Source organism: Phodopus roborovskii, unplaced genomic scaffold (assembly GCF_943737965.1).
Source record: "Phodopus roborovskii unplaced genomic scaffold, PHOROB, whole genome shotgun sequence".
NCBI lineage: Eukaryota > Metazoa > Chordata > Mammalia > Rodentia > Cricetidae > Phodopus > Phodopus roborovskii.
Window position 1 is genome coordinate 12,878,979 of NW_026126408.1, and position 12,849 is coordinate 12,891,827.

The 12,849-nt window shown below is 48.2% G+C and overlaps 1 protein-coding gene across 2 annotated transcripts; it reads right to left on the bottom strand.

The window, feature by feature from the left end:
• Nucleotides 1-896: 896 nt before the first annotated feature.
• On the bottom strand, nucleotides 897-11,523 carry Mpv17 (mitochondrial inner membrane protein MPV17). 2 transcript variants are annotated; one of them, XM_051181794.1, is made up of 8 exons: nucleotides 11,477-11,500; nucleotides 11,018-11,092; nucleotides 4,298-4,413; nucleotides 3,993-4,085; nucleotides 3,815-3,910; nucleotides 3,585-3,617; nucleotides 3,333-3,385; nucleotides 1,139-1,256 (listed from the first exon to the last, which is right to left on the bottom strand). In XM_051181794.1, exons 2-8 carry the CDS (start codon nucleotides 11,085-11,087, stop codon nucleotides 1,187-1,189), a joined length of 531 nt encoding a protein of 176 aa, XP_051037751.1. In that variant the 5' UTR covers nucleotides 11,088-11,092; nucleotides 11,477-11,500; the 3' UTR covers nucleotides 1,139-1,186. The 2 variants fall into 2 exon arrangements, with proteins under 2 accessions (XP_051037750.1, XP_051037751.1); XM_051181793.1 differs by lacking the exon at nucleotides 3,333-3,385 and having other exon boundaries at nucleotides 897-1,256; nucleotides 11,477-11,523.
• Nucleotides 11,524-12,849: the final 1,326 nt, after the last annotated feature.

The window sequence follows — 12,849 nt, forward strand, 5'->3', positions numbered from 1 at the left end:
TGAGCTAGGCAGCAGTGGCGCACACCTTTAATCCCAGCACTCAAGTAGCAGAGGCAGGTGGATCTCAGTGAGCTGGAAGCCAGTGTGGTCTACAGAGCTAGTTCCAGGACAGCCAGGGCTACACAGAGAAACTCTGTCTCAAAAGTGGGCATAAGTATTTTTTTTGGGGGGGGGAGAATGAGTATTAATTGTTGGAATATGGGTGTAAAGTTGGAAAGGTTATATTATTCTATAAGTATTTGTGGAATATATACTATGTGGTATAGGAATAAGAGTAGTCATGCTGCATAATGACCTTTTAGTTGATGATGACAACTTATGTAATGGTGGCTTCATATAATCACAACAGAGTTGATACGTTCCTACCATCTAGCAACATTAGTTTTCATGTTCAATTCATTATTCATGTATTTGTGATGATGCTGGTGGAAACATACTATGTTGCCAGTAAAATGAAAGTATGGCCTGTGCAATTATGTACAGCATGTACAACTTAATGATAAGAGACAATGTTACTGGTTGGTGAATTTGCTATATTTATCATTATTTTAGAATTACTTTAGAATGTCCTACATATGAAAGAGCTCCCTGTAAAATAGAGTACCTACCATGTTACACTGGCAGCAGGGTACCGCTCACGTTTTCCGCATCTCACTGAATCCAGAGGCCATGTGAAGCACCTAACTGTTGTTCTCTGTGTAAGTACATTCTATGATGTGTACACAATGACAACATTGTTAAAGGATACAATTCTCATAGTGTGTCCCCATCACTAAGTGCCAGAGGGACAGACAATGTTATGAAGGTCTTGGTGATTTCAAAAGCAGTTACATTTTTAGAGTGAAATGTGCCATTTCAGATCAGCAACTTCATACCATGGATACTGACAGACTCTCTTTGTAAGAAAGATTTTATTTTATGCTTAAATATGAGTCAGTGTCTGTTCCCGCACATGTGGGTGTGAATGAAGGTGCTTTAGAGGCCAGAAGACATCAGATCTCCTGGAGCTTGGGTCACGGGTGGTTGTGAGCCACGCGATGTGGCTTCTGGGAACCAAACTTGGATCCTCTGTAGAGCAGTCCATGATCTTAGCAGCTGAGGCACCTCTCCAGTTCTGATGTACACCCTTTGAGGACAATGTCCAAGCACACCAGGCTAAAGGTGCAAGCCATGGAACCAGGGAGGCTTAGAGCTGATGTGCCTTCCAGGATAGGTAGGAGTTCCAGACAACAGCAACACACTGGACAACAGCCAACCTAGGGGATAGGAATATACTGTGAAGAGGATGGGCAGGGTAGGGAGAGTAATGGAAAAGGACTTACAAGTTGTAGATTTGGGCCTCCCTTTGAGCTCCGTGGAGGAGGAACTGTGTGGTTTGAACCAGGGAACAACCAGTCCTACCTCTCAGAAGAAGGCCTCGAAGCTAGGATACCCCAACAGCTCACTGATTTCCTTACTAGTTATGCATGTGTGCATGCACACACATGGAAGTCAGAGGGCGACTTTGGGAGTTGGTTCTCTCTTTCCACTATGTAAGTTACAAGGAATGAACTCAGGTCATTGGGTTTGGCAGCAAGAGCTCTTACCCACTGAGTCATCTCACCAGTCCACCAGCAGCCCTCTTTCAACAAATGACTCGTCATCCATGCCTCTATCTAGACCTTTCCAAATATATCTGTACACCTTATACCAGCCAAGATTTCATTCCCAAAAATAATGCACTGCCTGTAATATAAAGTAGCCATATATATATTCATATTCACTCTCAGGCTCTCATATAGTCCAGGCTAGTCTTGAAGTTTTATAGACACTATGCCACCAAAGGCACTCTTGAACTCCTGATCCTCCTGCCTCTGACTCTTTAGTTTTCTTTTTTTCCTATTTAAAATTATTTTGATTTCACTTTATATTCCAACCACAGTTCTCCCTCCTACCTCTCCTCCTCCCCCTCACCTCACCTCTAGCCCACCCCTATCACTCCACCTCATGGGTCATGATGGCTCCCATGAGGTGTCAACAGTCTGGCACATAGTTGGGGCAGGGCTTGGCCCCTCTCCCATGCATTAAGACTGAGCTCCATAGGGAATGGGCTTCAACAAGATAGCTCATTCCTGAGAATGTATTGTGGTCCTACTGCCACTGAGCATGGCTAGCTTTGGCTACATAGTGAAAACTCACTATATAGCTCTGGCTGGCCTTGAACTCCAACTGCCTTTACCTCTGAGTACTGACCAAAGGCATGGACTACTCAGCAAAACATTTTTTAAATCTCACCCCTCCCCCGAGACAGGGTTGCTCTGTGTAACCCAGTTAGACCAGGCTGACCTTGGACTCACAGAGATCTTCCGACCTTGCTTTAGTTTCAAAGAGTGCCACCAAAGACTCTGATGTTTAGGATGTAGCTCACAAAATCTGTATTCTTTTTAGCTAAGTTATCTGTGTAACTGTCAACTTATCACCTCTTAACTGTTTCATACTTTTCTGTGTTTTCAAGATCCCTCATCTGTGAGCATTTTCCCAGCCCCTTTTGAATGCTAGTCAAATTTTTTAATTTAAGATTTACTTATTTGTATGTTTATGGGTATTTTGTTTTCATGTATGTATATGCAGTGCCCATGGAGGCCAGAACAGAGTGTAGAATCCTCTGGAACTGAAGTTACAGTTGTGAGTCACCATGTGGGTGCTGAGAACCAAACCTGGGTCCTCTGAAAGAGCAGCAAGTTCTCTTAATCACTGAACCATCTCTCCAGAATTTATTATTATTTTGGTTTTTCAAAACAGGGTTTCTCTGTATAGCTTTGGAGCCTGTCCTGGAACTCGGTCTGTAGACCAGGCTGGCCTCAAACTCAGAGATCCGACAGCCTCTGCCTCCCAAGTGTTGGAATTAAAGGTGTGTGCTACCACCGCCTGTCTTTTTTAAATTGCAGTTCAGCCATAAGCTTTATTACTAGGACAAAATAATCCTCCAAGGGGAACTAACCAGGCTTCCAGTTGGCATTTGAGTCTACCTTTTGTATACCTTAGGCTGCCCCTGCACACAGCCAGGCACTGTCCCTGCAGGTGAGCCACTAAACATGGAACTCAGTTGGGATGGAAAAAGGTCTGGGAGCAGAAGCCCCCCTGTGGAGCTGACAGGTTAGCCAGGGCAGTCTGAGGTAGTCTCCCTGAAGGATCAGAGGTTCTGAATGAAATGCTGGAGACTCTCAGGAGGCCTAACCAGGACACAGTGTGGCTGAAGACCTAAATTAGGTCAAAGGGTGAGATGACCATCATTTTGTCTCCACCTGGGAAAGAGAGATCTTCCGTCCAGGGCAAGGAGGTATCTGTCATACCTGTAATGCAGGGGGACCAGGTAGAAGTTGGCTAACTGAACAGCAGGCCAGAGCTATAAGAAGAAAATGTGAAGGTCAGTAGGTGCCAGCTACCTGACACCCAGACTCCCTGTCCTGCTTGGCGCCATTCCACAGTCTACACATAAGAAGAGACTGAAGGTGGGTGCTGAGAGAACCTTATAGAGGGGCCCCAGTCTAGGGCATTTCTGTACTAACGGAGGCAGAACAGCTAATGGAGGGATAAACTCTTACATAGTAGTTGGTGATGAGGGCATCAGGGTAGTCCTGCAAAGATGGAGGGAACAGTTAACACTCATATATCCAAGCAGCTGCGACATCTCTGCATGGCTCTGTTCCAAGAAGACACTCCTGCCCCAACTCCCCTAGGCTCCTTTCCTCCCAAGCCCAAGACTCCTTGCATATCACTTGTGTCTGTCTCCTCCCCTTGGAGCAGCTAGCCTGCTAACCCAAGAGCCACTTACCCGCTGTAGTTTGGCCCAGTTGTCCTGGGCTGACATTCCATTGAGCATCCCTACCAGGGGGAGGAAACAGCCTAGAAAACACGGGGCAAAGGCCCCCTGGGGAAGAGGAACAGATGAAGCTGTGAGTGTCCACAGCCCCGACCAGGCTCTCCTCCCCACCCCCTTTTCCTTAGCTCACCTGGTCTAACACCATCTTCTTAAGTGCGTCCACCTTGGTGGTACCAGGAATAAAGCGGTCCAAAACCCTATACCAGCCTCCAACTACAGGGCCCTAAGAGTAAAAGACAAGGCAGTGGGCACAGTGACAGAAGTCACCACATTCCTCCCCAAGGCAGCAGAAACCAAATCCTGAAGAAGGCAGACTCTAAGGCAAAAAGAGGGCACAGGCTGGCCTAGGTGTGAGAGGCCAATGGAAACTACAGGATGGCAGAGAACAAATTCCACTGCCCAAGGCCCTGTAGTCCCACTGTAAGTATAACTTACCACAAAGCCACAGCCCATGGACACCATGGTCAGAGTTCGGCCTGTCTGGTGTTCCTGGAGACCCCGCCTCTCCACCAGTTGCTGTGAGATAATGTCACCTAGGCCCATCAGTGACCCTGTGCAGGGTACATAGGTGTTGTCAGGACAGCTCCCTAAAGGCAAGTCTGTTGACCAAATGAGGCTCCACACTCTGAGACCTGGGACCTCACTCTGGCAAATGACCAGCCCCTTCTTGCTGCCTTGAATGGATGGTGACATCTCTCATGTGTCCTATCACAAACTGGATGAGGAGTGGTAGTGCATGTCTGGCATCCCAGCACTTGGAAGGCAGAGGGAGGAGGATTGCTGAGTTTGAGGCCAGTCTGGGCTACAAAGGGAGTCCCAGGCTAAAATGAACCATGAAGGAAGGGGAAGTGGGCAGCAGAGAAAGAGAGGGAAAGGGGAGTCAGAACAACACAGGAGATGAGCAGGCCAGAATCTATGAACATACAGTAAGCTGTAAAGGAACCAGGGCTGAAACCCCCGATAGAAGGGAAACCCAAGGTCTATAACTAAGAACCGTAGAGACCAGAATTGAAAGGGGCCCCCAGAATGTTCAATCTAAACTCTTATTCCAGAGGCGTAGCTGGTAACAGAGAGCTTGAGTCCTATACAGTATTCCTTTGAGGAGCCCAACATACTAAAAGATTATGTGCAGGAGAATAAGGAGCAGCTAGACTCTGGACAATGTCTTTTGCTTTGGGCTTGGGGGTCCTTACTGGTAGAAAACAGCATGGATAACTTTTCCTAAAATATGCTCAAACAGTGCCAGAGAAGCAGTTGACTTGTTTTGATAATCAGGGCCTCCTCCACAAGGAGGCATCCTGGCCATCTATTACACACACCGGAAGACCAGCCCAAACTCTCCTTTCACACTGTTGAGTTGGCAACAGGACTTAGGGCCATTTCCTCTCAGACCTCTGCACCTGCTTCCCCTCCCCTAACTGCATAGACAGCCACTCCTAAAAGCCAAGACAGAATTGTAATCATCACCATTTAGAGCCTCCAGACTGTCATGATGGTGGCGTGATGGTCTAACAACCAGTCACAGGGCCGCTTGGGAGTGACGGCATGATCTCCAGCTCACCCATCCATCTCACTGAGTAAAGAGAGCCCCTCTAGCCCGAAGCCACCACTGTCCCCATGCCCTCAATTAGCACTGGGCAAACACATCCTTCAACTCCATTCCTCGGTCTGGCGCTGGCTCTGACGTCCATGCTGGGTGCATACACAGCTCTCTTGCCCACACCTCTCCTACAGACCAACCTAGTCAGAGGCAGCCGGGGAAAGCTAGAGCTGCTGATGGGCAACCCTAGGTGACCCGGGCAGCTGGACATCAGGCAGCTCTTCTTAGCATCTCATCAAGTCTCTGCTGCCTCTTTCCCCACGAATCTCCCCAAGTCAGACATGACCTCCCAAAGGGCAAGGTCAGAATTCCTAGAGGTTGGGGGGGGGCAGTTCGGCCAGAGTAGAATCCTAGATATGTTTGTTGTCATTCCCCACACCTAACTAAGTCCCTAATAGGTGCTCAAAAAATAGTCAAACTAAAGCTTACAGCCCTAAGCAATGAGATTGCTTGAGGGAAGAGTACAAAGAACTCAGAGGTCAACCTGAGTATCGGGCACAAAGTGTTAGGGTGCAGGGGACCCAGAGTGTGCTCCCTGGTCCCAGTCTCTCTCTCTCTCTCTCTCTCTCTCTCTCTCTCTCTCTCTCTCTCTCTCTCACACACACACACACACACACACACACACACACCATGTAGCCATCAGCTGTGTGCTCAGGGCTCTCTTTGGTACTCTGCTGGAAAACACATGAAGGGAAAAATGACCCTCAGAAGGCTTGGGAAATGAAGGGACAACAGTCCACTTTGATAAGATGGTGACGGTTCACGAAGGATTCAACTCATCCTCACAAATGGTCTGGAAAGTAGGTAGCCAGATGTCCACCTAACTAAGGAGTCTTTGAAAGACAGAGTGACCTAGTAAGGAGTTGAGTTTGGATCAACTCAAGCCAGGGGAGCAAGGCCAGAGCACAGGCAGAGGCAAGCTCAGAGGCCATGGGCTATCCAAGGAATGCCTAAAGGGTGATTGCTTAGGGTGCTTTGATAAACTTCCTTTTGGGGAAATGGAAGTGACCCATTCAGACTCTCAGACAGCCATAGTACCACGGCACCTATTATTTCCTTTGCAGCACCTGTAAGAGCAGCAACAGTGAGGCTGGAGTGTGTGAGCATTGTCTGTGTTTCCCCTAGCCCAAACCTTAGGGTCCAGGTCCCAAGCCACACCCATCAAGCCTGAGGCAGAACAAGGTGACAAGCCATGTTCAGAACAATGAGGTGAGGAGGAACTCTGTAGGCCACCCAGGTCTGTTCATTTCTGACATAACAGCACCCTGAAGTTTATCTTCTGCTCACAGGAGATTACAGCCACTGGACCTGCAGCAACTCCAGGATAGCCAAATACTTTGGTTCATACCAAGAGCAAGGCTTGCATTCCTGGTCCAAGTGAACCTTCAATAGGAAGGGCTCAAATATCCAAACTTTTAATCCTATTTTCTCCAGGCCAGAACCCAAACACCCAAACCACTCCACTATCTGGTTAACCAGGATGGCAGAGTGACGTGCTTCCTCTCCTTGAACTTGAGAGTTGGAAGTCTCAAAACACGTAATTCCCAGAGCCCTGGTGGGACAGGGTGAGAGGTTGCTGGGCAGTGGTGCCCCAAAGCCAAGCTAGGCACAGAGCCTACTGAGTAGACACCAGTTCTGAGTATGACATCATGCCTCTGGGTAGATGCCAGTTCTCATTCGTCACTCCCCACTGGATCCAGGGGTGGGGAAAAAGATGCTTGGCTCTGGACACTGGTCTATTTGAGACCATCCCCTGCCCAGCAGTGGAAAAGCCCCAAGTTTCCCACTCTCTTCCAAGAGCCAAATCTCCTGCTTTTCCCCTTTGTTCCTATACTTGCTTTTGGAAAGAGTCTCAGAACAAGAAAGTATAGTGTTAGTGGACGAGGAGGTGCAGATGGGCAGGAAGTGGCTTCTCCCTGGAATGAGAGGGAGCATGCCTTTAGGGTTAGGAGGTGGGGTCTGCAGGTAGATATTCCCGGCACAGAGCCAGCAGTGCTGCTGAGTAAGGGACCTCCCAGCTGGTGCAGGAGTGTGACTTGACCTAGGGCCCAGAGGCAGCTGAAGCTCTATTGAGAAGGGGAAACATTCCCTGGGATGGGTCTAAGTCCCACTCCACTCCACAAGTACCCTATCGAAGGAAATGACAAAATGGCCAGTTCTGTAGCTCCCTTCTCATGTCTAACCCAGCTGGGCTGACACTCAGGCCCCAAGGAAGTCACTGCCTACAGTTTTGCTGCTCTGGTGGCCTGCAGAAGATGGACCTGGGCCCTGGGCCCTGGGCCCACTGGAGACTGGAAGAGCCCTCCAGAAAGGAAGGGTTGAAACTGACTCAGACTGCAGGGCATAGTCAACCTTTCCCCCAGGCTGCCCTGGTCTTGACTCTGGCTTGGCCCAAAACATGGTGTATTAGCCACTTCCGCTGAACCACTGTGGATCTTGATTCACCTGCCTCTTGCTCTAGTTATGACTGCAGTTGAAACAGACAGGCTTCCTTCAAGCCTGGCATACCTAGCTAGGGCCTTCCTGTCAATGCCTCTTTGGAGGAGTTAAATGTTCCTTAGGGTGAGATGCTGACCAGTGTGGGATGGAAGCCCGTGGATTAAGGCGTCTTCTCTAGAAGTGACTACTGATCTGATAAGGCATTTCCAAATTGCTTCTGAGTTCCAAGGTATGGAGCCACAAGGGGTCCCAAAGGGTTTAATAATGCACCCTTCAAACTTTCTCTCCCTCTTGCCCTCAGGAAGGATTGTTGTTTTTAATTTCTTTTTTATTTTTAATATGCATTGGTGTTTTGCCTGAATGAGGGTTCCCCTGAAACTGGAGTTACAGACAGTTGTAAGCTGCCATGTGGGTGATGGGAATTGAACCCAGGTCTTCTGGAAGAGCAGTCAGTGCTCTTAACTGCTAAGCCATCTCTCCAGTTCCTGGAAAGTTTACTTTCTAACCAGCACCATAAGCTTCATGGCTTTGCTGTAGGGAAAACCAAGGCTAAGATACTTATCCATAAGCTGGGCATAGTGTAAGTCTATGACCTAGGCAATTGAAAGACTGAAATAGGTGGACTGATGAGTTCAAGGCTAGCCTGAGCTTCACTAAGAGTTTAAGGAAAGCCTGGTGAAGCTCTGACTGGAAAAAAAAAATAGCCCTGGAATAGTGGCACACCCCTTTAATACCAATAAATATTGGGGAGGCAGAGGCAGGTGGATCTCTGTGAGTTCAAGGCCAGCTTGGTCTACAGAGAATTCCAGGACAGGTTCCAAAGCTACACAGAGAAACCCTGTCTTGAAAAACTGAAAAAAAAAAAAAATCACAGGAAGGTTATTGTACATTTTAAAAAGTCCCAGTCAGTTCCAGGAGAGAACTGATCTCATACTTGTAATCCATGTGTGTACACATGCACAATAAGTAAAGTAAGAAAAAAATCAATAAAAGATTTTGTAAGGATAGGTGCTTGCCTAGCATGTGTTGAGCTGTAGCTTCCAACTTTAGTACTGTGAGTAAATAAATAAATAAATAACACTTCCTTAGTTTCTTCTCAGAGATAATAATTCCCATAACTGACCTTTTAAGTTCTAATTGAGGAAACTGAGGCCCAAAGAGGTTTATTGACGTAGACTAATTAGGCAGCTACTAAGTGCTATGTTCTGAGATTCAGATCTTGGCCTTCTAGTTCCAAGTCTGAAATCTCTGTTCTATTTCCCAGTGTGAGCTATCCCATGGGACCTCTGGAGCCACTGTGCTCAAAAAACAGTCCAAAATGGTAAGGTGAGCTAGGCCCACCCCACTCTTTATTTGTAGGTTGCTCCCAAAGCCTGAGCAGCAAGGAAGAAAGTCTGAGAGCAATGTTATGAGGTTACAGGTTGCTTCAGGACCACAAAAGGAGGCAGCAGTTTCAGGAGAAATATACATCTGAGAGCCCAGCGCAAACACACCAGGCACCCCAGTTAACCCACTTCTGCACTGTGTCTCTTGAAGCTTTAGTTCCTGCCTTTGTCATCTATGGATCATTTAGGTAGGGAAACATGACTGTCCTTCCTCTCCATTCTTGATGGCTGCAAAGGGGGACCTTCTCACAGGCAGGTAGGGGCCATGAGGGAGTCTGAGGCTGGGCAAAGGGCCCAGCGTGTCAGTTCCCATCACAGCCACACTGTCCAGCATGAGTCACCACACACTCAGCCAGGTGAGTCATGCAGGCCGGACACTCTGAGGACAAGAGGTGGATGGGCACAGGATTCTGTCAAGGAGCTAGGGAGGAGTAAAGGAGTCCGCCTCTCGGTCAGTAGTTTCTAATGCTCATGGAGGGCTATTCTGCTAATGGGACCACTATCCTACCCTGGCCTTTAGCCTCCCTCGCTCTTTCAGAAGCCCAACAGTCTTCCTTAGAATGGGGGTTCTTTCTCTAATCACAGCCAAGGTGTGTTTGTGACTGGATCCCCCACAGCACTACTCTGACAGTCAGAGAACTAATGATGCTTCCCTGTCCTGTCTCTGTGTACTAGCTAACCACCAAAATGGTGGTGGGAAGAGCCACTTCCTCACTGGGTGAGGAGTGAAGGGCCCCAGGCAGTGCACTGTTTGATAATATGTATGTAAAGAGCAAGCAGTGCCAAGGCCAGGCTCAGCACAGTGGTCATGCAGCCAGCTGCGGTGGCTCACAATTGCAGTTTCAGCAGCCAGGAGGCCCAGATGGGACTACTGCAAGCTCACGGCCAGTCTGACTACATAGTCAGGTCAGCATGGACTAGGGTGTGACCCCTGTCAGGAACGAAACTGAAACAAAGGAGTGGAATATATGAGCTAATAAGGAGAGGAACTCAGAATCTTAAGGCTGAAAGTACTGATCCAGAGACATTCAGTGTGTGATCTAATATGGACTCAAGTAATCTAACAGACCTTTGGAGGTCCCTGTGACACAGTGCATGTATATGAAATGGCACACTATGAAATGTAGGAGGAAAACATTTAGCTTCCCAAAGTAGGCAGTCTCCTGAGGGCGATGATTTTAAGAATGGACTATTTAGGCCATTCAGCAGTGGCATACCCCTTTCATCCCAGCACTTGGGACAGGGGAGGAGACAAACGGATCTCTAAATTGAAGACCAGCTTGGTCTGTAGAGTTCCAGGACAGCCAGGGTCCCGGAACAAACAAACAAAAAGGATTACTTAGCTTTGTGACAACTTCAAGTCTTACTGGACAGAACTGTGTGTGCATCTCTTTTTTAGATATATTGTTATCACTTTTAAATTATTTTAAATTATGTGTATGTGTTTGGGGGGTGCAAGTGAGTGCTGGTGCCCCAAGTGGCTGGAGGTGACAGATCTCCCTGGAGATGGAGTTACAGGTGGCTTTAAGCCACCTGACAAGCGTGCTGAGTCCTCTGCAAGAGCAAGTATGTACCGTTAACCTCTGAGCATTCTCTCTAGCGCCCCAGTGTGTATATCTTAGGAATAGCTTTGGGACGTGCCTTCCAAAACTGACAGTAAGGTGCCATAATATGGACTCCTTCCTCAAGTCAGCCACTCTAGTCATACCTTGGTCCCAGAGAGACACTCACCAGCTGTCAGAACCTGGACTTTCCACGGATGTGCAGCCAGGGCCCTCTGGTATGCCCGCCAGAGTGCCATGCCTCCTGTCGAATCAAGAGGAGAAGTCACTCCCACAGCCCCTCCTCACAGTAAGCCTGCCATTTCCTAGGCTCACTCTCTCTACTTTCAGAATATGCAAGTGACAGGCCTCAGAAAGGCTGCTTACTGGGCAGTGTCCTGCCTCGTGGCCACTTTAGACAACTGGAAAAGAGACAATCGGGTAATTTTAGAATTCCCAGAGGCTGCCTCTGCCACCCCAAACACGGTCCTGAAGCAAGGCTGCCTGGGGCCCTCCAGACACGAGGTCAGGTTTACTCTAACTTCTATCCAGAGTCAAGGTTCTGGCCCCGCCCCAAGTAAACACGATAGGTCCCCAAATTCAGGCGCTTTAGCTGGAACTAAACCGCATCCTGAGTGCAACTCCACACCGGAAACAAACCACGAGTTGGGTCAGGAAGGTCACATGACTTGCAGGAGCTTAAGGCCCACAGCATTCCAAAACACTGCCAATACTCCACTCACCTGAATGCCAGCACTGCGTGGAATTTTCCCCCACGTGACTGACGCTGGCCAAGGAACTTCCGTATCGAGCCCCGCCCTTTCCGTCCTCGTGAAGCCCGTCGTTTGTACACTCGCAGTCCGGGAGAAATGGAAGTCACTGGGGCCCTAGATACTGTACCGTGGCTCAACCGGCCACACAGTGGGTTGCCTCCTTCTCATGGTTTGCACCAAACACGTGTGGGGGTCCTGGTCTGTGCTCTCCTATGACTTCTGGTCCCGGGCTCCCAGCCCAGGGTGCCCCACTATCCCAGCCTCCCGGAGCTAGCACGGTCTGCACTCCCTCATTTGGAAACTTGAATGCTGGACTCTGACTTGTTTTTGTGCTTCATACCAAACAAAATGTTAAGCTTTGTACGAAATGCTTTCCAACACGCAGTCGACTTCCACAAGGTCCACTGGCATAGCAGAAGCTGAGATCACCATTGTCAGCTCTCTGTAACGGAGGCTGCCCAGTCTTTGCCATAAGCTTGCAATGTGCCTACCAGCCAGAGACGTCCAAGAGGAGACCCAATAGAGCCATTTTAAAAAATGTGCTTCTACAGACATTTTAGGCAAAGAGGCATGCACCTGTTTGAAAAGCAGCTAGGGAACTAAGTCTCCTCCCAGCTGTTAACAGTCTTGCATTTAGCATCCCCAGGTAGGTAAGAAAGTTCAAGTTTCCTGTTCTTCTGCCTACCCCAGCTCATTTACTCAACTCCTATATGGGTACCGGAGGGTGATGCATTAGCTAGTAAAGAGAATAAGGGTTCAGTGGAATTCAGACTCCTGTGTACAGAACACACTGAAGGAATTTACACCCGACCAAATGTGCAAGCCTGGAAGTGTTTTTAAGCAGGAGTGTTTGGGATCAGATCTCAGTGCCAGTTTTTGGTAGTTATGTGGCCTTATTCAGACTGCTTAACCTCTCAGAATCTATTCATTACACAAAATAGTACACCTCATAGAGCTCTACAACATATGTAAAGCACCCTCAACAGAACAAATTTATCCATCCAGCCTTCTCTGAAGCACATGGAGTCCACCCTACCCCTCCTGGAAGACAAAAAAAGTTCCCTAGTGAAATTTGATGTGCTTTTGTTTTGTTTTGAGGGGAGGGTTATGGGGTGGGTGGGGACTGAACCAAGGGCCTTGTACATGCTAAGCACATGTCTTCTACTGAGTTACAACCCCCAAGCCTCAGATGAGATCTTGAAGGATGAACAGGATTTAGGTGATGCTGAGAAGACAACTGGAGAAGGCA